Source organism: Condylura cristata, unplaced genomic scaffold, assembly GCF_000260355.1.
Source record: "Condylura cristata isolate star-nosed mole 26May11 unplaced genomic scaffold, ConCri1.0 scaffold00035, whole genome shotgun sequence".
NCBI lineage: Eukaryota > Metazoa > Chordata > Mammalia > Eulipotyphla > Talpidae > Condylura > Condylura cristata.
The window spans coordinates 15427577-15449613 of record NW_004567136.1 but is presented as its reverse complement, the minus strand read 5'-3'; the positions used below and the strand labels follow the sequence as shown (position 1 = coordinate 15449613).

Below are 22037 nucleotides of genomic sequence, written 5' to 3'. Positions count from 1 at the left end.
AGCCTGCCGGCCTGAGGCGCTGTCAGGTGAGGCGCGGCCGCGGTGGCGGTGCCGCGTGGTGTCCTGGCCCGCTTCTCTGCTGGCGCTCTCCTGGGGGCTGGCGTTTTCGGGCCCGTCGGCCCGTGCTAGGTGTGGGCCTTCCGCGCGACGTGAGCGGCTTGTGTCATAGCTGGACCTTCGTCTTTCTTAAGAAAATGTGTGTTTCTCTGATACACTTTCTTGGCTGATTTTTTTTAAGTGGGTTATTTAATCTACTTTTTTGCCATTACATAGAAAAGCTGAATTTTTTCAGTATTTCCTGGTTAGGCTGAATTTACTTAGAAACACTAATGTGCTTGTGGGTTATCGGGCATTTTCAGCGTACACAGTCGTGTGCCTATCAGCGCCGCGTTCTTTCCCATCTTTACACTTTCCCAGCGCCACTAACTGACTCCGGTGACCTAGAGTGTGGGTAGACGTGGTGTATCAGGCCCTCCTGGAGGCACAGTGGGGTTAGAGTTCAATCCCCACCCTGGAGGTGACCCCCAGGGTGCAGCAGACCCCTCCTGTCTCCCCACCCCTGCCCCCTCAGCAGTGTATTTAGTTGATCTGCCTGTTGTGCTCCCCACTGCTCTGGGGAGTCCTCTTGCCACCCCGCACCTCTGGCCCGTACCCCAGTTCTGTATACGGCCTCCATGGGTGTCACGCCTCCAGCTTTCCTGGCATTGGAAGCTGAATTCTCTGTTAGGTTTTCACAGCCTGCCTTTTCAACATCCTGGTGGCCCTTTTCGCCACAAGGGCCTGAAAAGGCAAAAGGCCTTAAGAGAGCTGCGGTCCTCCCCGCTAGGAGCCACGAGGGTCGGCTTTAGAAGTAAGTGTGTTGTCACGGGCCCTTTAACGACAGGGAGCAGCGGTCACTCTGGCTGGACACCTGTGCCGCGTCGGCCCTGTGTCGGCAGGCGTGAATCCAGGTGCAGAGGGCTGTGAGACAGCGTGAAGCCCCCCCCGCCCCGTGGGTTCAGGGAGGCACCAGGCTGGGCAGCGGGACTGCTGGCCTTGGGCAGATGGTGAATTGCTCTCGCCGGCAGCCTGGCCACCCTGAACTGAATGGGAGGCCAGTGACTGCTGGTCCTGACCAAACCTGGAAGAAGGAACGATCAGATTTGTTTAATGAGCCCTTTCTAAAAAAGTAACCTTTGAAACAGATCCTCCGCACGCAGGCAGTTTAAAGTGCTTTAGACCTTCCCAAGTCCCTGCCCTCCCTGGCGACCAGCAGGTTGGGACGCAGCGCAGCAGGCTGCCATAGCCACTTCAGCGCGAGTCCGATCCCTGGCCCGGAGGTGACCCCACGGCACGGCAGACCCTGCTGTCTCCCCGCTGCCCCAGCAGTGTGCTCCATCCATCCGCCTGTTCTGCTCCCCACCCTGTCCGGGGAGCCCTCTCCCCCATATGCACAAATGCAATCCTAAAAAAAAAAATCCACCCAAGTCCTTGGTAACCTGGAGTCCAGTTAGCTTAGTTTCCTTATTCTCAGAGGCAGCGCGTGCCGGCTTTGGGTGTACAGTGGCCGTGGGGCACGCACGACACAGGGAGCGGGCAGCTACCGCAAGGTGATGGCTACCCTGCTAGATTTTTAAAAATTGGGATACCCCGTTGTGAAATGCTAAGTCACGCCCATTGGGGTGGCCGTGAAGAACAGAGAAAGCAGTCAGCGCAGGCGAGCAGGGAGAGACAGCCGAGCCTTGGGCTCTCTGTAAGTGAGGTGGCCGCCGTGGCACTAAGGGAGCCCAGATGTGGGAGGGCCGCTGGCCACGTGCTCACAGGTGGACATCTCCACGCAGGGACGCGAAGATGTGTTTGCACAACCAGGCACTTAGCCTGGCTGTTACTGGTCGCCGAAGGTGGTGACGACCCCTTGCATGGGCAGAGAGTGGGAACGTGGGGTTCCCGGCGGCCGCTGGAGATGAGGCGGCCTGGCCACGCGGGGCTGTCCGGGGAGCCAGCTTCCTGCGCCTTCAGGTTCGTGGCCTGCTCACAGCGAGCGAGGCTGGGGGCAGCGGCGGAGCCCGTGGGGCTCAGTCCATTCGCCGAGACTTGACGCTCGTACTGGGTGCTCCCGCCTTGTGTGCGTAAGAAGGGTCAGGTGCTAAAAAACCCGTGGGTTTTTTCACTGTGGTAAATGTTAGAAAATACAACGTGCTCTCCACCATGTACATTTGCTAAAGTAAAGCTTAACCTGTGGAGGAGAAATAAGAGTAGACTCCTGTCAGGTTTTAAAATATGTAAGCCAGTTCTTCGGCAGGGGGAGGTTTTCATTTGCCCTTTCCTTGACTGACACGTCTAGCCTGCTGCTCCCACGGTTCATCCTGATGCGATACTTGGCCCTCGAGTCTGCTGATCGCGTGTTACCCTTCTGCAGAACTGGAATGTTGAATTACTTCCTGTGATGGGAAGATGGTAGGTCGGTGCTGGGGTTCTGTGACCATTAATTACTAGGACAATTGATGAAGACAACCGAAACGTGACGGATTGGGTAGTTTTCGTTACTTACTAACTTACTGGAAATGCGTCTTAACGAGATAAGGCGTTCAAGAGTGCTCATAATTTCCGGTGACTCGATTATTGCTGGGATGACTCAGGGTTTTCAACATCAGATAGATTGAGCTCTGCGTGTTTCGGGCCTGGGCTCCGAGCAGATGCGCGCACCGCATGAGGGGGTCAGGGAAGCGGCTGCCAGAGGCTGCCAGGTGCCGGGCGTCTCGGCGCCTCCCTCTCGCCCGTCAGTCCTGTGCTCGGGCACTCCTTCCCAAAAATGGAAGTTGAAAAGAGAGAACTGGAAGCCACTTAAGTTGTGAAAAGAGGCCTCCCTGGTGGCACCGGGGTTGAGTGCAGCGCCGTGAGGCTGTCGCAGACCCTGCAGCGTGAGTCCAGCCCCGGCCAGGGAGTGGCCACTGGGCGCAGCGGACCCCCCTTCTCCCCGCTGCCTCCTCAGCAGTGGGTTTCAGTCTGCCGGTTCTGTTCCCTGCTGTCTCTGGGGAGTTTTCTCACCCCACCCCTACCTCGGGCCTGCACCCCAGCTCTTGTGTGCATCAGTAAATAAGTCATTTAAAAAATAAATTGTGAACAGATTTGTCATCCAAGTCATTTGTGTTGAATTCCTCAGTTTTTCCGATGTGTGTCGGGGATGCTTCGCGATGATTTCAGGTGACTTCACTTAGCTGAGGCGTTATTTAACCTCATTTAGCTAAAGGACCGAGACAGTTTAAACACCGCCTGATAAAAGTATGCTTTTCCCAGTGTAGTACTTGAAATGCTTTGTATCTGGAAAATCCTGTGAAATGCTTTGTGTGGACAATCCTAATTTCCTGAAGTCGGATCTTACTGTCAAGCCCAGCTGTTGGGTCAGACTTGGTTGTGTCTGACAAAAATCTGAATTCACTCCCCCCCAGCGCTTTTTTATGACCATTTGCAAACATACAAAATGCTGAATGAATTATAAAGTGAAATTGTAATACCTGCAGCGGAGACGTCTCGCTCTAGCAAATGTCATGTTTGCTTTATCACACACCGTCTCTTCTGCTTGTCAACCCGTCTTGTTTTTTATGGCGCAGACAGGAGAGTAACTCATCCCTGAAACAGCCTGCGTAGCCTTAATTTTCAATATTTGTTTCCCACTTCTAAGCTAAATTTATACACAGTGACATCCTGAGGTGTGAAGCGCACCGCGTCCTGTGTGCAGTTCTGAGACGTGACATGCGGCGCCAGTCAGAATACAGGCTGTGCCAGCCCGGCCTCCCGCCTGATGCCCCTGTGCCGTCCTCACCACTGCCCCGGCGGGCAGCTGGAGTCTGGTTGCCATCAGCGTCAGCTTTGCCTCGTCCAGAAAGTCAAGCAAATGGGCCCGACATGAGAAACGTCGTGACGGAGGACGTCTTCCGTGGTGTCGCTGCTGCCAGCCCAGCTGCCTGTCGTGGCAGGAGCATGGCTGGTGCCAGGTCCTTGCCTGGGCCTAGCGCTGCCGTCCCCGGTGCCCTGACCCCGGGTTGAGGCCCTCACACTGGGGTAGGGGCAGACGCCTAGTTTGCGGTGATGGGCGTGTCCTTGGCCTGGGCAGGTGGCCATGGAGAAGCAGGAGGAGGGTCGCGTGGGCACCCGGGAGGGCAGTCCCGGCTCAGCCTGTGCGGGCAGCTCGCAGGGGCGGAGGCGACTGTGACGCAGCAGCCCCGAGGCCCTCCCGCATGCTGTGTCCTCTGGCTCAGCCTGAGGCCCCTGGCCACGGGCAGATGGGGTGCTTCAGGGCCGGCAGAGCTGTCCTCCCTGGCCTGGGCGCCCTGGGCGGGCCTGCTGCTGTCTAGTGACGTCCTGCAGCACCACATGCGGCCGTGGCTCCTGCGTCTTTGTGAGGGGGCAGCCAGTGCCGGGCACGCATTGGCAGAGGCTGGGGCAGGAGGGCACGGTGGAGGGACCCGGCAGGAGTCCTGGGTTCCGGCAAGCTGGCTTCCCTTGCTGGGCTGAGGACCCTGGCTGGCTGGTGCGCTGGTGTGGTGAGGTAGGGCGGAGACCCGAGCTCAGAAGGGCCGGCACGCCATTCTGCCGTGTGCCAGCTGGTTGCAGGCGGGTGCTCCCGAGGGAGGCCCGTGGTGAGACCAGGGGCCAGGGTTCCCCCGGGCGCTGTGGGTCTGCTCTGGTACCAGGCTATGCCAGTGTGGAGCAGCCGGGCGGCAGCAGCTCCTTTTCTCTGCCCCAAGTGGTTCCAGGGTTACTGGGCTGCTCCAGAGGGCCCAGTGTGCAGCGCTGCCGGAGCTGGCCTGTTTCTCGGGGACCGGCCGTGTCGGGGTGCCGTGCGGGGCCGCTTGCAGTGCATAATTCTGCTGATGAGAGCGCGCAGCTTTGCTTTGGGCTTGAGCAAGCAGCTGGAGAGAGTCCAGCACTAGAGTGTTTTGGGTTTGGGGGTGGAGAGCAGAGGGAGGAGGAGGGGCGGAGGCAGAGCCGGAGCAGGAGCAGGAACGCGCTCGCTCGGCGGAGGACTCCAGGGCCTGGGGCTGGCAGCCACGCATCCCGCTCGCGGACTGTTCCAAGCGGCAAGTCTCCTCCCCGCAGCCCTCTGCTCCTCCCCGCGCTGGGAGGGCGATGCCGCTCGCCCTGCTCGGCGGCGGCTGATGTCACTGGCAGCAGGAAGCAGCGGCAGCCTGGTCACATGCTGGCCCGTCTGTACTGCGGACGGGGCAGGGGTGGGGGCCGCATGGCAGCGCCTGCAGCGTCCAGACAGCTGGGTGTCCGCCCTGGAGCCGGGGACGCTGTTGTGGACTGTGTCTATTGTTGATGGTCCTGGGGAAAACTGCCCTTAACTCGGGGTCTCTGCTGTCCCCCAAGCAGACTTCCAGGACGCTGAAGAAACAGCTACAAGCAGGATGCTTTTCCCCACCTCTGCGCAAGACCCCTCCCACGGCCCCCCAGATGCAGACGGCTTGTGCCTGGGCCTGCACTCGCTCAGCCTCGCGGGCTGGGACCGACCCTGGAGCACCCAGGACAGCGACTCCCCAGCCCAGAGCAGCACACCCTCGGGTGAGTGCCGGACTGAGGCTGGGGTGGGGGCTTGGGCAGCGAAGCTATCCTAGCAACAGTTGTTCTTCCTTTGCACCCCCCCAACATGGAGCTGTTTTGCAAGAGATGGCAAGGCTGGCTGAGGGGCAGGGCAGATGGCTGCCCGGGGGCCGGGCCAGGCCCCCAGAGAGCCAGGCTGCACCTGGGCCCCTCAGCAGGTCCAGCTGACGGCCTGACGCACAGACTGGCCACCCCGGTGCCCAGGCCTGTCTGGGAGATGACCAAGCAAAACACTTTTAGGTGGGGGAGGGGACTTGAGGGGCTACCCACCTGCCGCCCGCGTCCCAGTGCCCAGTGGCCTTTAAACTAGCGAGCGCCCCGGGACGGGAGAGTGGTCCCGAATCCCACGAAGGGGCGACGTTAGTCTCCGGGGAGGCTGGGTGGCCCTGGGAGCCTGGGGCTGTGCTCGAGAGGTCGGAAGCACTCTGGGGCCGGGTGGGGTAGCTGTCAGCCGGGGCTCTTTGCTCTTTGTGTCAGGGTGACCAAGTGGATGAAGGAGATGCCACTGCCCCCCGCCCCCCTGGTCCCTTGTCATCTGGGAGGATCAGCCCGAGGGGCTTCCTGGCAGCCCTGATGTGCTGCTGCTGGGACTGTCCCCTGCCGCCTGTCCCCTGAGGGGCTGCCCGGCCGCGGTGGGCTTGATCAGGCGGTGGCTGAGTGAAGGCAGCAGGCGCGATCCTGAGGAAGAGGGATGTGGGTGGGGCGGCTGCTGGCGTGGGCCTGGCCGCTGAGCCCCAACCTGCCGTGGCAGGAAGGTGCCGTCCTGGTGGTTTCTACAGCCCCCACCCTGCCCGGTGGGTCTCCTCGCAGGGTGCGGAGCCCGGGGCTGGGGGCTGCTGGCCATCGGAGGCCAGTCGTTTCAGGGCACTCTCGCCTGACAGGGGAGGGGCGGTTTATTGGGCTCCAGAGGCAAAGCGAAGGCCTCAGCCTCTCAGGCTCCGTGACTTCAGCCTTCACTGGGCTCCGGGGTTTCCCAAGAGGCTGGTAGCGGCTGCCGGGCAGGGGGCTGGTGCTGTCCCGCGGTGCTGCTGGCAGGTCTGGGCCTCGGGACCAGGTGGTTTGTGGGGGGTGGGGGGAGCTTTGAGCTTCCCTTGTCCTCATGCCCACGGTCCTGGCACAGCACGGGCGGGCGCACGCAGGAGAGGGCACCGTGTTGCCCAGCGTCTGCTCCAGGCTCTTGCTTTCACTGGGGTTGGGCTGGGCGGGGCCCTTCTCTCCTCCTCTGGGCCTGGCTCCTTCCAGCTCCAGGGTCCTCGGAGACCTGCAGCTGGGGTCTTCGCAGGCCTGTGGAGCCTCTTGGGGCCGGGGGTGCCTGGCTGGGCGTCTCTGTGTGACGTGGGGCCGCAGACAGCCAGAGCAGCCACGCTGCGTGCGCCCGCCCTGTGCTGGTGCTGCTTGTCCTGAAGGGGTGGCTTTACGGCCCACCCGCCGCCCGGGCCCTCCGCCACGCGCGCTGCGTGCTTGTGTGCGTGGGGGGCTGCGGCGTGGGGCCCTCGTGTGCCGGGTCGGGAGCCGCCCCGAGGTGAGCCCGGCGCAGTGCCTCCCTCACCGTGCTGCCGTGGGTTTCAGAGCTCTGGGCCTCCTTGCAAAGTTGGGGGGGGTTGCCCCAGTGTGGGAGGCAGCCCTCCCACCAGCCAGCTGCAGTGCCAGATCGGGCACCCTCGCCAGCACTGCGGGAACATGCAGCCCCCGTCCAGCGCCTACACGGCTCCCGTCTGAGGGCTGCTCGCGCCACTCGGGGAGGAGCCGCCCGCCCGCCCGCCCGCCGGGGCTTGTCTGCAGGCGTCGCGGCAGAGCTCAGGGTGTGCCCTTGGGGCGCTCCTCGCCCCCCTCGCCCCAGGCCCTCCTGGCTTGGAGTCGAGGCACTGCCTCCTTAAAGCGTCCAACAGCGGGGGCAGCGGTGGAGGTGACGCAGGCGCTGCCAGCTTCACGCCGGGGCTGCGTGCCGGCACTGGCAGCCCCGAGGTGGCTGGCAGAGGGCTCTGGCATCGCCCGAGAGTCATGGGGATCCGGCGAGAAGGGGCCCCGGGAGCTGCCCTGCGGCAGTGCCCACGTGACTGGCGCAGGGTCTTCAGCAGAACCCTTCCCTTCGGTGTGAGCCTGGACCGGGCCCTGCTGCCCACCATTGGCGGGAGGACCCTGGGGGTCCGGTCGGGGGTTCTGCCTGCAAGGCCGGTGTTGCTTCGGCCCTTTGCGGGCCTTCCGGACTCCGCCCTGCCAAGCCTTGGCGCTCCCTGGGGTCAGCCTTTCAGGGAGCCTGAGCAGAGCCCCGGGGACACCTTGGTCCTGCTGCTGGTGTCCTCAGCCCTCAAGTGGGGAGCAGAGCTGTGGCTGCTGCCCTCGGTAACTCCAGCTGGGCCAGGGTCACCGATGCGTGTGCTGTGCCCACGGTGACCGCTGGAAGCATCCAGGTCCTCGGGGCCGTGCGTTCCCTGGCGTGGTCTTTTGTGCTCCCGTGGTGGGGCGGTGGCACCCGGGCCTCGCAGGTTCCCAGGCTCTCTGGCTGTCACCACCCTGTGTTCCTGTGAGCAGCGTCCTGTGAGCAGCGTCCGGCGTGCCGAGCGAGCCGTCCCGAGTCAAGGGTCACTGCAGACCTTGTGGGCTGCCCGTGCTGGTGGGTTCGCCCCCCACCCTGCGCGCAGCTCGGCAGCCGTGCCCCTCGGGCCTGTCCTCCCTCCCCCATTCCACGCAGCGTTACTCAGCAGGAAGCTGGGGACAGGCGTCTCCCCTGCACTGCCTGAGCAGGACCTGTCGACGCTGGCACAGCAGGGTGCCCCTTGCCCTTAGAGGCCTTTGTCGTGTCCCTGGGGTCTCCCCCTGCTAGCCAGCAAGTGTGGTTCCCCGTGCTTGAGCACAGGCTTCCCTGGGCTTCGTCACTGCTGGGAGGCAGCACTTCCAGCAGGGCTGGGCTCCTGCGGCCGGGGCACCCCTGTGCGGCGCTCAGCAGCCAGCTCGGCAGCGCCACAAGCCTGCGGGCTGCAGGGCCCAGGCCTCCTTGTGCACCTGGGCTCTGCCCTGTGGGGCGCAGGCGAGGGCTGTGCTGCCTCCGCCTCCTGCTGGTGTTCATCAGCAGGGTGGACGGGCCTTCTCCGGGGCCCAGGAGAACCTGGCCAGTGGCTCTCCGGTATCCTGTCCTGGGGAGCAGTTTTCCTGCTGAGGGGAGGGGCTCCTGAGACATGGGCCCCTTTCAGGTGTGGCAGACACGCAGGGGGCCCTCTGTAGTGGCGAGGGGGAGGGAAAGGCTGTGGCGGCGGAGAGCCCAGGCTCCCAGTCGCCCACCGCCTGTGGGCAGGCTCAGGGCTGCGCGTCGGGGTTCACGCCTGGCCGCGCCCCACCCCTTCCATGCCTCTTGAGGGCTTTGGAGCTGCCCGGGTTTGGGGCAGGGGCAAGAGGCCCGTCTGCGCCGCTCCGGCCGGTGGCCCTGCCCACGCCTGCTGGGCTCGGGCTCTGCCCGCGCCTGGCCGTGAAGTGCCAGGCCCGGCTGCCAGCAGCTCTGGGTGCCTTTGCGCGCGAGGGAGGCTTCAGAGAACTCCGCAGTGACTCAGCTATAAAGCCCACAGGAGCTGGCACAGAGGGTGAAAGTGGAGAAAGTTAACAATCATCTAAAAATATTCCTGCTGGTTTGGCCTCTGGTACTCTCCGAGGCAGCCGTCGTGAGCTGGAGGCCAGGCCAGGCCTCGCAGTGGCCACAGCTGGAGGCCCTCGGCCAGCCTCAGGCTTTCAGGGGCCGGGCCTGGGCCTCGCCCACCGGCGGGCCAGCACTTGGCCTCACGCTGAGCTCGACGGCCGCCTCAACGCACCGGGTCCTTGGTGGCCCTGGGCTGGGAGTCGGGCGCCCGCCTGCCGCTCAGGCTCTGTGACAGCAGGGAGCCTCGCGGGGCGCAGGAGGGTCCCTCTGCTCGGCCCCTCCCCTCCTGGCGTGCCGGTGGGGACCTGGCCGCCCCTCAGTGCCACACGCAGGAGAGGTGGAGCCATGGCCGCCCGACCCAGTGGCTGGCTGCATGTGGGGCAGCTTCCAGAAACACGCTCCTGCTGGGGTGAGGCAGAGTCCTGGCTCGACACCAGCTGTCTGGCTGTCCCCACATCCCGCTTCTGGTCGGGCTCCGCCTGGGCCCGGCCTCTTGTGATGCCACGTGAGGAAACTGAGGCGCCTGTTGGCAGGGCAGGGCTGTCAGTCCGGGCCCTCCGCTCGGCAGCCCTGAGCCCAGGTCTCCAGTGCACCCTCAGCACCTGTGACTGGGTCATCCCATCCCCACCGATCAGCCTGCAGAGGGCGAGTGGGCACCTACAGCCTGCACCTCTCTGGTCCAGGAAGCCGGTGCAGGTGTACTGCCAGGCCGCCGTGTTCTCTCAGCCCGTCCTGCGGGTGGCTGAGGGGGGCGCTTGACGGGACCTGGTCCAGACTGTGGGAGATGTGACTGGCCGGCAGCTGCCCGTGAGCATGGGCAGAGCATGGTTCCTTCATGGGCAGTGTGGGCCAGTCCTGCCAGAGTCCTGGCCAGACGGGCCTGTCGGACTCGAGAGCCGCGGGCTGGAGCTGGCTGGGGCGATCTCGGGAGTCCCCTGGACCCGGCAGGAAGGTGGCTGTTGACTGAACCAGGGTGGGGCGGGCACACCAGCCGTGCCACCTGGCATCTGACAGACTGGCACAGACGAGCCAGGTGGTCTACACGGCACCCAGACGCACCGTGCGTCTCTGACCATGGTGGAGCCCGAGGCTCTCGCAGCTGGGGTCACCCGCGGGAGCATTTCTGTACCCTGCTGTGCCCTGGGCCGCTTCTCGGGACCTGCGGCTGCCCTTCCGGCTGGGTGGCTAGTGACGTGTCCTCGGCGTCCGCCTCCACCACGGGCCTCTGCCCGCTCTGCCGTGCACCTCAAAGCCGTTCTGTCTTCTGGGTTTCCTGCACTGCCCAGCCTCCCCATCAAGTACCTCAGCGTCTGCTTCGAGTAGGTTGTGTGGTCGGTCAGGTGTCACCGGGTGGTGGTGCATGGGCTCTGTGCAGGGGGTGTGGTGTCTGGTCCCTCACACTCGTGCTGGAGGGTGGGCGCTGCCTCCAGCCCACTGCACCTGCTGGCCACAGGTGGACATGATGGTGCCTGAGAGGAAGTGGCTCTGGTGAGTGTCCACGGGCTCGCGCACCGCTCTCCGGGCCGTCGAGGACTCGGGCGCGCTCGCTTTCTCCTGCAGCCCCTTCTTCGGCCATCAGTGGAGCGGCCACCCCCAGAGCCTCGTACTCCTCGTGAATTCGGTTCCCTCACCCCAGGGTACCCTTCTGCTGCCTCTCTTGGCTGCTTTCCTGCCTCGGCTCCCCTCTGCCAAGGCGCGGCGCAGGGTGGGAGCCCCTGGCTCGCCGTCAGGTGTTCTCCATCCACGAGGGCGGGCCTGGGCCCCCAGAGCACTTGGCATGGAGGGGGGTGGGCTTAGGGCGCTGCCTGGCATCTTCTGCCTCCTCCGCAGCACCTGTAGTTCAGGGTGCGCGTGCCGGGGCTCCGGGGGCACTGCTCGCGTGAGCTGGCGTGCGGGTGCACCTGGCCGGGCTGGCGTGCTCAGGCCGCATGGTGGCTAGGTAGGGTTAGGGGACACGTGGGCACGGGCTAGGCTTTGTGGATGCTCAGGCCGGTGTGTCACATGCTGTGGCAGCCATAGCAGCAGGGTCCAGGTGGCAGGTCCTTCTAGGGGCTGGCACTGACTGACAAGCCTGGGTGGCAGAAGCAGCAGGGATCCCGGTCTGCAGAACGCCACCCTGAGGTGCCTGGGGGGCCGCGCCCACTGCCCCCTGCACTGTGGGCCTTGCGTGCTGTCGGCAGTTGCACCAGGTGTGTCTGCTGGCGTGGCTGCGTGAGGAGTGGGAAGCAGGCAGTGGCCACACGCGCCCCTTTTCTCTTCCAGTACTGAGCATGCTCCACACCCCTCTGGGCAGCGTCCTGGGGAAGCCCCCCTTGAGCTTCCTGCCCCTGGACCCCCTGGGATCAGACCTGGACAAGTTCCCAGTGCCGTCAGCTCGAGGGGCCCGCCTGGACACCCGGCCCATCCTGGACTCGCGCTCCAGCAGCCCCTCCGACTCCGACACCAGTGGCTTCAGCTCCGGATCAGACCACCTCTCGGATTTGATCGTAGGTCCCTTCTGGGGGCAGGGAGGGCTGTGCGGGTAAGCAGGCTGGGCAAGGAGGGTGCCGGCGGGAGCTGCCCATCCTCAGCAGCCTGCAGACGCTCCCCTGGCTGTGCCCTCGCCGTGCAGAAACTGTGCACCGGAGAGGCGGGTGCCCCGGCAGACCTTGACCCTTCAAGGGCACCATGCCGCCTCGTTCTCAGCGCCATAGCGCAGACTGGAGTGGAGGTTGAGAGCCCCGTCCCTAGCCGGCTGGGCCGTGGCCGCCCTCCGGCCCGTCTGAAGCCAGGTCGAGTTGGGGAAACCTCGTCTCCAGTCCACGTCTGCACCCCACGTCCGTGCAGGCAGAGTGGCGGGGACCGCAGCGGGGCCTGGGCCGGGGGGAGCGGGAGTCGCCCTAGCGCTGGGAGTCGGGCGACGCCTGCGCCTGGCTGCACACCCAGCCGCGGGCCGCTTCCCATTCTCGTGGGGCCTCGTGGGCATCAGCGCTGACGTCGTGTTCCCTGGTCGCTGGCTGTAGGTGCGGGCTGTTCCTAGAAGTGGCCCTGGGAAGCCCTCTGACCCGTGGACTGTGGGTCCTCCCGCCAGACCAGTGTCCGTGAGCTGCTCGCAGTTCCGTTCGCCACTTTAGAGGGCACTTGGCCTTGGAAAGTTGTAACCACTTTAATTGGAATTTTTTTAAGAAACAGATTGTCTTTACTTTTGCATAGAAGGTTTGGGGTGCGGGCCAGAGGGGCATTGGTGAGAGGACTCCCCAGAGACCGAGTGGGGAACAGAACAGGCAGGTCCACTGAACCCCACGGCTGAGGCGGCAGCGGGGAGACAGGAGGGGTCTGCTGCACCCTGGGGCGCCTCCCTGGCTGGGGTGCCCTCAGGCTGTCGTGGTGGTGCTGGGACTGACCCCAGGCCACCAGGCTGGTGCTGGTTGCTTGGCATTTTGTTGAAGAACTTCCTCAGACACCCACCTCAGGGCTGGTTGGTGAAGAAACAGGAACAGGTAACTCAGGGGAGGCCGTAAAGGCAGAGTCCCAGCTTATGGGATGGGCGGTGGGCTCGTCACTGCAGTCCTCCCCTGCCTGGCTCTGTGCCGCACTGTGCCTAGAGCAGCTGAATTTAAAGCCTCAGCGTCGGGTGTGAACCGGCGCTCGCACCCTTTCTGGTCGAGCACGGGGTCTCCCCAGGCCCGGGCACCCTGCTCCAGGGTTCTGACCGGAGGAGTTACAAGCGCGAAGCAGCTGTGCTGTGACGCTCTGGTCTGTAACGCGGACGCTGTGGCAAGTGCCTGGAGTCTGACACGGGCGGGAGAGCTAGCTTGTGCCCTCAGAGCTTCGTGAACAGCACGGCTCGGAGCGGAAACGGCCCTGAAACCGATGTGCAGAGGTTGAGTTGGGGAGAAAACTTGCTGAAGTCAGAGACAGCTAATCCTGAAACGTACAGGAAGCGAAACGTTTATCCAGTGTAAATGGTATTTTCCTAGTTTCTACAGTGCGATTGTTACTTCTGGAACTAAACTGCTGTTCAAAACCTCTATCTTCATTTTCCCCCCAGTCAAGCCTCCGAATTTCCCCTCCTCTGCCTTTCCTATCTCTGGCCGGGGGTGGTCCCAGAGACCCCTTAAAGATGGGGGTTGGGTCTCGGATGGACCAAGAGCAAGCTGCTCTCGCTGCGGTCACCCCCCCCCCACCCAGTGCATCAAAGAGCTGGCCGGGAGCACCCGTGTGGCCGTCCTGGGACCCCCTGGAAGCTCCCAAGGACCCCTTCAGCATAGAGAGAGAGGCGCGGCTGCACCGGCAGGCTGCGGGTGAGTGGTGTGGGCGGGAGGCGGGAGGCCAGCGGCCGGGGCGCGCTACCCATGGTGCGCTGCCCCGCACGCTGTTCTCGGAAAGCCGCTGCCCGCGGGGCAGCCTGGAAGCAAGACCAGGTCCTGTTCTTGCTCCAAGGCGCGTGGGCCCGTGGGCCTCCTGCCCTTTGTCCCCAAGACGTCAGCTGGCACGTGGGGCCCAGCGGGAAGAGAACGTTGGCCTCTCCTCTGGGCTGTCCCCAGTGTCCTGTCTTGCGGGCGCCCTATGGTTCTGTCGTTGAAGTAGCCTGAAGCCCATACAAACCTTTGTGGGCTGGGGTGCAGATGCCCGAGACTGGCGAGAGGTGCTGGCCGCCGTCGTCCAGCGGCCTGGCGTGGGGCCTGAGCTGTGGCCAGTGTGTGTCTGTCGGCCCGCCCGCTGGCGCGTAGACCCTGATGCGCCCTCTGCCCCCGAAGCGGCCCCCCCGCCGGGCCCCTCGGTCACAGCAGCCCGCTCTGGACTTCCCCACAGAGGGGGACCCGGCTTTGAGCGAGGCCATTGCGCTGGCTGGCTTTTGCTGACAGAACGTTGCCGCTGACGTCCCAGCAGGGCCTCGCCTCTCGGGGAAGGCCTCTGGCCTGCACCCGTATGAAGGGAAGGGTCGGCTCTTCAGCCGTGGCACTGAAGGAGGGAGGACCGTGGCAGGGCCCTGCCTGTCCTCACGAGGTCCGGCTCTGGCGAGGTCGCAGGGTGGGACCACAGTCACGGGAGGGCTGAGCTGGTGTCGGGCACAGATAGGCCAAGCGGAAGGCGGTGTCCACTCTCCGGACAGAAGGGTGCCCCGACACGGAGCTCAAGCCCGTCAGGGAGGCCTCCCGTGGCTTGGGGGACTGTGCCTGCACATCATCGCCCCGGGGCAGCTTGTCTGGGGCGTGGCTCCCGCAAGGGCCGCTGCGGGCTGTCAGCAGCGTCTGAGGGGCCTGCTCACGGGGCCGCAGGCGCACGTTCCTCCCTTGAGCGTTTGGGGGAAGCTCACCTTGGCCAAGACGCTCACAGCGTGACGTGTGCGAGTCTGCTGCTTACTTTCAGGGGACTGCAAACGCAGTCGGTGTTTACACAGCCGCTGGGAAAACCGCGGTGGGGTAGCGTGTCCGTTGCGGGCTCGTGAGCAGCCTGGGGCGGGTAACGTTGCTCTTCTTGGCTATGGGCGAGGCAGAGGGCGTTGGGTGCACGCGCTGTCAGGGTGGGGGCTGCAGCTTGTCTGTGCGGCTAGTCCTGGGGGTGCCCTCTGCGGACAGTGCGCCCAGGCCTCCCCGAGGACTCCGGCCGTGCTGGTCCCGAACCCCTCGTCTTCCCCCAAAGCTGTGAACGAGGCCACCTGCACCTGGAGCGGCCAACTTCCTCCCCGGAGCTACAAGAGCCCCGTCTACTCCTGCAAGGTGTTCCTGGGCGGCGTGCCCTGGGACATCACAGAAGGTGAGCGCCTCGCGGGGAGGGGCGGACTGCGCTTCCTGGCGCCCTTGCTGTCCACGGGGCGCTGCCCAGAGCCCCAGTCCGTGTCGCCCGCCAGACGGGGGAGGAAGCGTGAGCCTCTGTTTCTGCCCCCCCTTTGGTCTCTGCAGCTGGCCTGGTTAACACCTTCCGTGTTTTTGGCTCTTTGAGTGTGGAGTGGCCTGGTAAGGATGGCAAGCACCCCCGGTGCCCTCCCAAAGGTAATGTGCCTAAAGGTAATGACGACGTGGTAGGAGCTTTTTTTTCCCCTGGTATGTGGTGGCACTGAGGGCTGCATGCCGGTCACCTGCCCGGGCACCCTGGGCACAGCGCCTTCCACCAGCACTGTCCGGCCCAGCACGCTCTCCTCTGGCCTTCCCTTCCTCTGCGCAGACTCACTGCAGCTGGAGAGGCCTCGGACCCCTCCCGAACCCCCCCCCCGCCCCTCCTCCGAGCCCGCGCCCCTGTCCTCCGGAACGAGGGCTCTGAGAAGCTTCCTCTGCCTGCCTCCTGGCCGGTCGCGTTGCTGCCTGGCCTGGTTTTGAGGTCCCTTTGGAGCAGGCAGGCAGGAGGACCAGCCTCTGATCCCTCGCTGCTCTGAAGCGAGGTCCCTGCCCTGCAGCGAGGAGCAGCTGCTGTTTTCACCTGCCCCATCTTCTCAGACGTGTTGCGAGGACCTGCCCCGCGGCCTAAATGGGGCTTGAGGGCAGCAGCTCCGTGCCCACGCTGGCCACCGCCTGCCACCGGGGCCCCCGGGCTCCTCTACGGCCCGAGTGTGCTGTGCGGCTGAGACGGGCTCCTCCGCCCGCCCGCCAGCCCTGTCCTGGGGCGGGGAGACGCCCCGCGTGGGGCCTGGCCGGCGGGGCAGCGCGCGCTTCCTGCTCACGAGGCTGCCTCTCCCCCGGGAGCCCCGTGCTGGCTGCGCGGGCCGAGGGGTCTGGGCACCGACGGGCCGCTCTCCCGGGACAGGCTACGTGTACCTGGTCTTCGAGCTCGAGAAGTCCGTGCGGGCCCTGCTGGAGGCGTGCTCCCGCGACCCGCTGAGCCCCGGCGGCCTGAGCGAGCACTACTTCAAGATGTCCAGCCGCAGGATGCGCTGCAAGGAGGTGCGCGCGGGGCCTTCTGGGTGGGCAGTGCGGAGCCAGCCGGGGGCGGCTGCTGCGGCCTGCCTCACCGCAGGGACAGCGAGCGCCTCTCGGCTCCGGTGGGAAGAAGGCCTCGGCGTAGGGCGCAGGCACGCGGGCCGTGGGGGGCTCGCCTGCGGCCCCCCCTCCGTCCCGAGCCCCTGGTCTTAGGGAATTGGGGGCAGCAGCTCCCTGCTTGCACCCCCGTCCAGCGGGCACCCCGAAGGCCCTGCCCCGTGCAGGCTGTACTCCGTCCCCCGGTTACTTTCCCAGCCCCGGCCTGAGTGTCCTCGGCAGAGCGGGCCTTGGCAGCCTCACCCCAGGCACCGGGCTCCGCCTCAGGGCTCAGCGGTCAGTCTGGGCGGCCCGTGGCCGCCCCCGCCGCCGAGTCCTGTGTGCGGCCGGCCCTGGTTTCCCAAGCCGCCTGGCGCTCCGCGGCGGCGTGGCGCTTTAAGCCTGCTTCCAGAGATGGCCTTTTTGACATTGGACTAGATTTTTAATGTTTTTCAGACTTCAGTTCCTCCTCTATAAAAGGAAACTGAAACACTTATTTCAGGAAAAGAGGAGAGTTTGCAGGTTATGGGGGCGGGGGGCAGGCGTGTGGCATGGAGGGGCCGGCAGCAGGGCCGTGCCCCAGATCTGCGTCCTGCTGCTGGCGTCAGAGCCCAGGTGGGTCGGCGCCCGGCGGGGGCCCAGGCGTGAGCCGTGGCCCTGCGGGGTGGTGGTGTGGGGTGTCGGCTCACGCGAGAGGTGCACCTTCGTGGAGGTTCCCTTTTGACGGGGGGTGTCTGAGTAGCCCCTGTGCCAGCTGGCCCTCCATCTCCTGCTGCCCCTGTATCGGTTCTCACTGGCCCAGAAGAGGGCGATGCGTGTCCTGCAGAGACCGCTGGCCCCCCGCGCGCTCTGCCGAGGGGCAGGGCTGGAGCAGTGCCGCCCCCGTGCCCCGTACTGAGACAGGGACTCCCCCACGCCTGTGCGACTGCTCCCCTGTCCCCGCCTCACCTCCAGAATGGCCTGCGAGTGCCCGTGGTGTGGCTGTGCCCTGACACCGCCTCTCTGCTCCCCACGGAGCCCACCATCAGTGGGGTGTGCCTCAGGGGTCTCCTCCATGCCTGGCCAGGGTGGTGGCGGGGGCAAGGGGCAGAGCCTTCCGCCACCCCCTGGCTTCTCCAGGGCTGCTGCGGCCTCGAGCCTTGTTGCCCGGCAGCCGCCCGTGGCGAGGAGCCTCCCTGGCCCGCCCTGTTGTGGGCCCGGCACCGCCAGCCTTCGCGCTGGTTTCGGGGACTGCTAGCGCGTCACCCCACCTACCCCCACGGCGCACCAGTTGCTTTGTGGGCGTAGAAGCAGGTCTGCAGCTGGTCGGGCTCACGCACCCTCGGGTGGTTTTCAGGTGCAAGTGATCCCCTGGGTCTTGGCTGACAGCAACTTTGTCCGAAGCCCATCTCAGAGGCTGGACCCCAGCAGGACGGTGTTTGTGGGTGCGCTGCACGGGATGCTCAACGCCGAGGCCCTGGCGGCCATCCTGAACGACCTCTTCGGGGGCGTGGTGTACGCCGGCATCGATACAGATAAGCACAAGTACCCCATCGGTGAGTGTGCGCTCGGCGTGGGCCGGGAGGGGAGACCAGCTCGCCCGCTTCTCCCGGGAGCCCTCGGCCCATCTCCTGGCACCGCGCCAAGGGGCGGCGGGTCCCGGGCGACAGGAACACCGCGGGCTTGGCCGGCCTGGCCGCCTTTCCTACAGCCCGGTTCACGTTCACGGCTCTGCTCGCGCCTGAAGGACGCCTGCTCCTCGCCGGTGTCGCCCCGCGGCGTCCGACCCCGAGTCCCCGTGCGCCGCCCTCCTGGCCTCTCCTCTCCGTCGCCTGCTGGTCTTGCCGTGTTTGTTTTCCCTGATTCCTTGTTTGACTCCCGTGTTCCCCGTCAGCCCATTGACCCCCCTTCTTTCCGGCTCACTTCGCTGAGCAGGATTCCGCCGCTGCACCCTTGCTGCTGCGCGTGGCGTGAGCGCGTCTCCCTGACGGCCGAGGAGGGCACGGGGACTGCCCTCCTGACCTGTCGCTGTTCGGGCATTTGGGCTGTTTCCTTCGCTTCCCGACTGCGCCAGCACTGCAGCAGCCAGGCGCGGGCGTTCGTTTGGGTGAACGTCTGTCCAGGGGTGTCCCGGGGTGGGCTTGCCGGGTCGCAGGGCGGCCCCAGGCTTGCTGGCTCGAGGGCCCTCCGCCGAGCGCTCCCCGGCGGCGTGGGCGGCCTCGTCTTTGCCCGCAGCCCCTCAGCGGCGGCGCGCTGTTAGTCTGTCCCCGCTGGCGAGAGGCGGCGCCTGCTGCAGCTCTGGCGTGCGTGTGCCTCATGGGGAGGGGTTGGGCCGTGTTCCGTGGGCCTGCTGGCCGCTTGCGTTTCCCCTTTGGAGAAGTGTCTTTGGCGCCCTTCTGCTGGCTGGGTCTCTTTCTGAAGGCCTCTGGTCAGAGACCGGGCCCGACTGCGGGACGACTGCCGGAAGTGGCCTCTGCCAGGGGAGTGGGCCTGACGTGGGTCGGCCAGTCCCCCTCCCAGGAAGGAGGGCTGTTGGTTGCCAGTCGTGCCGAATCACCTCAGCGGTGGGTCAGAAGGATCAGCCCGAGTGCTGTGATTGTGGCCCCCTGTCGCCTGCCACCTGCAGGCGGGGGGTGCGTGTGCTCGCGGGACCAGGCTCTGCCAGCTGCCGCTGGAGGCTGGGCTGCCTCTGACGGGGCCTGTAGCTCAGTGTGCTCCCAGTGCTTTTCACCTAAGCGGTGCCTCTGCCGCCGGGGGGCCTCTCCCTGCCTCACGTCCTGGTGGGCGTCCCGTCTGGCCAGGCCCACGCCGTGCACGGGTCGAGTCCATCCTGCCGCGCCTTGCTGCCGTACAGCGTGTGGGAGCCACCACACGGCACAGCAGTTTGTTGTCCGGCGCTGGTCTAGAAGCTGCGCGACGGGTGCCTCTTCCGAGCTCGACGAGAGGGTAAGCGTGGGCCTGTCTTCCTAGGCTCTGGCCGCGTGACCTTCAATAACCAGCGTAGTTACTTGAAAGCCGTCAGCGCGGCCTTTGTGGAGATCAAAACCACCAAGTTCACCAAGAAGGTGAGTGGCCGGTCTGGGTCTGGGCTCCCCGGAGGTCGGGGTGGGGCCATGGGCCTGGCGGGGTGGGGGTGGCCTCTGCCCGCCTCCCCTCCGGCTTGGGCTGGGTTGGCGAGCTGGAGACAGGCCGTGTCGCAGCCGGCCCTGCCTGGGTCTTCGTGGCTCCCTCCCGTGGGCCCCAGCGACACGCCCTGGGTGGAAGAGGCCTCACCCACCCCGGCCTGCCCCTGCAGGTCCAGATCGACCCCTACCTGGAGGACTCCCTGTGTCATATCTGCAGCTCTCAGCCTGGCCCTTTCTTCTGTCGCGATCAGGTGAGTCCCCCTGGAGCGCACCACGGCCCTGCTGGGTCTGACATAGGGTATTCTCGGGGCCTTGTGGCTGTGTGCGGGGCTGGGGGCAGCAGTCCTGGCTGTGGAGCCGCCGGGGTGTGCGCTCCGCTGGGGGAAAGCCCTGGGGAGCTCTCGGCCTTCACCCCGGGGGCGGTAGGGACCGAGGCTGGCGGCAGCCTGGCGTGTGGGGGAGGCTGCACCTAGAGACGGTGCTGTTGTCTAACCCCAAGGCCTCTGGGTGCCCCTTCTTTGTCTCTGGTTAGGATCCGAGTTGTCAGGAACAGGCCACTCGCAGTTCCGGGCGGGGGGCGGCTGGGGGGCGCGAGTGGGGTCTGCACCGCGGGCAGGAGCCCGCCCTGGGTGGGCAAGTGGGGGCGTCCCTAGAGCCTGGTGTCTCCGCTGGTCAGGCCTTGGGGGCGAGCGGCCCAGGACCACTCGCAGGGGCCCGGAGCTCCGCTCCCTCGGCGCTGACCCTTTCTCCCGCTCGCCCCGCCCCCCGCCCCAGGTGTGCTTCAAGTACTTCTGCCGGAGCTGCTGGCACTGGCGGCACAGCGTGGAGGGTCTGCGCCACCACAGCCCCCTGATGCGGAACCAGAAGAGCCGAGACTCCAGCTAGAGGGCGGCCGCCCCGCCCCGCCCCGCCCCGCGCAGGACGCCCAGGCTGGCCGGTGGGGCGCAGGCCGGCCCGGGCCAGCAGGGGGCCGCGCCGTGACATTTGCACCCGCTGACCTGTCTTTCTTTCTGCACTGATTAACGCACAATGAGTTTTGTCGGGTTTTGTTGTCGGGGTGAGCGGGGCGCGGACCCCCGCTCGCCTCCAAGCGACTCTGTAGTACTCCCAGATTTTAGTTCCTCATTTTGCCGATGAAAAGCAAAAAAGAACTACGTGTCCGGAAGTGCCGACCGCACGCCTGCCCAGCCCGTCAGCGCTTCCCCGTCCCTCCCGCACCGCTGCGGCGCCGCGCAGGCCGCAGCCCGGCCGGGCCGTACAGTGCCTTCCTGGCTGGCCGCCGGGCGGCACGCGCCGGGCGCTCAGCTGGTGTTTTTACTGCGGACAGCACGGAGCCTCTGCTCTCATTTAGACCAAATCACATTTCATATTTTACGCTCGAGGGTTTTTACCGGTTCCTTTTTACACTCCTTACGACAGTTTTTAAGTAGTTTGGAACAGATTTTTTTTCTTTCCTGGCAGCTTTTAACATTATAGCAACTTTGTGTCTGGGGCTGCTGGTCACTGTTTCACAGTTGCAAATGGGGCGTTTGCAACCAAGGAAATAAAATTTTTTTTGGATTTGAAACTGGCCCCCGGGGTGTGCGCAGCTGCTGTACATAGTTTTAAATGGTTTACTGCACCTTCGTCAGGGGCGCTGACGGGGGGCTGCTGGGCGTTTTCCCCGGTCACGGGGCTCTGGCTTTCTGGCGGAGCTAAAGGGCTGCTTTCCGGCGGGGCAGGGGCGTGGGCGCCGCCACGCCGGCCGGCGCTGCGATGCTACTGGAATCTGAAAACTTGACTTTTCCTTTCTTTTTCTTTTTTAAAAAAACAATCGACTCGCCCTCCTTGGGAAGCTGTGTGCCAAAGAACCAGCGTCATGCCCCCGCTGAGCTGACCTTGCGTCTCGCATTCCCCAGCTACTCGTGGGTCTCGTGAAGCGTGTGAAGTCTCTACCTCACTGTAGTGCAGCAGGCGCCACGGCGCGGCGCGGCCGTGTAGTTTTCTTGGCACATAATAAACACGTTGCAGCAGAGCTCTGTCTGTGTCTGAGTGGGGCGCTGGGGGGGCAGCGCCGTCTCCTGGACGCCCTGGGGGCGCGGGGGGCCCTCGGGGCCGCCGCTGGCAGGCGAGAGGACTGGGCTGGGGGGGTGAGCAGCCTTCGGGCCGGCTGGGGGGGTGAGCAGCCTTCGGGCCGTCTTTCCGGGGGCTCCTCACAGCTGGGGCCGAGCTTGGGGGGCCCACGGGGTCTCCCCCAGCTGGGGCCGAGCTTCCTGTTGCAGCTTGTCAACCCTTAGGCTGCAAGAGCTGTTCCGCAGGCCCTGGAAACCTGCTTCCGGAGACCCCCGAACCCTCAGGGTGCAAGACCTGGGGGGGCTGGCTCGTCCGAACCCCGCCTCCCCGCCAAGCCCTCCCAATCTCCATTTGGCCCTTGCGGGTGGGATGAAGCCAGTCAGCTCGGGGGAGGCCGGCCCCCTTTGGTCTCCTGTCCCCGGGGACGCCCCTCTCGGGGCTGCTGCTCCCCCTCCAAGCCCGAGGTGCGCCGCGGTGGGTGCACCCGCTGGGGTACGGCCGCCGAGTCCTGTTCAGCCAACCTGACCTGCCAGTGGGCTGCTGCTGTGGCAGCGTTGTGGGTGGGGAGAGCAGAGAGGGGCCGAGAGCCCCGGGGCAGCGCACGTTGGGTTCAAGTTGCGGGGTGGCCGAGCAGAGGGGCCGGTTTCCCTGAGCTGGAGGACCAACGCCTCAGGCGGCCAGGGGCCAGCGGCGCGGGGCCAAGACCCTGCCCGTGGGCGCTGCGCCATGCGCCGGGCC

General features: G+C 65.5%; 1 protein-coding gene across 4 annotated transcripts in view; it reads left to right on the top strand.

The window, feature by feature from the left end:
- Window positions 1-21261, top strand: part of CPEB1 (cytoplasmic polyadenylation element binding protein 1) — a 31774-nt gene extending 10513 nt beyond the window's left edge. For 2 of the 4 annotated variants that reach the window (XM_012732710.1, XM_004693111.2), the window contains exons 4-13: window positions 5356-5544; window positions 11474-11697; window positions 13242-13494; window positions 14837-14950; window positions 15097-15186; window positions 15935-16071; window positions 17480-17678; window positions 19093-19187; window positions 19418-19498; window positions 20022-21261. In XM_012732710.1, the coding sequence (XP_012588164.1) occupies window positions 5391-5544; window positions 11474-11697; window positions 13242-13494; window positions 14837-14950; window positions 15097-15186; window positions 15935-16071; window positions 17480-17678; window positions 19093-19187; window positions 19418-19498; window positions 20022-20132 (1458 nt within the window). In that variant the 5' untranslated portion in view covers window positions 5356-5390 and the 3' untranslated portion in view covers window positions 20133-21261. Of the gene's footprint in view, window positions 1-5036; window positions 5061-5355; window positions 5545-11473; window positions 11698-13241; window positions 13495-14836; window positions 14951-15096; window positions 15187-15934; window positions 16072-17479; window positions 17679-19092; window positions 19188-19417; window positions 19499-20021 lie in introns of those variants that run through there. The other 2 variants (XM_012732709.1, XM_012732711.1) reach the window with 2 other exon arrangements.
- Window positions 21262-22037: the final 776 nt, after the last annotated feature.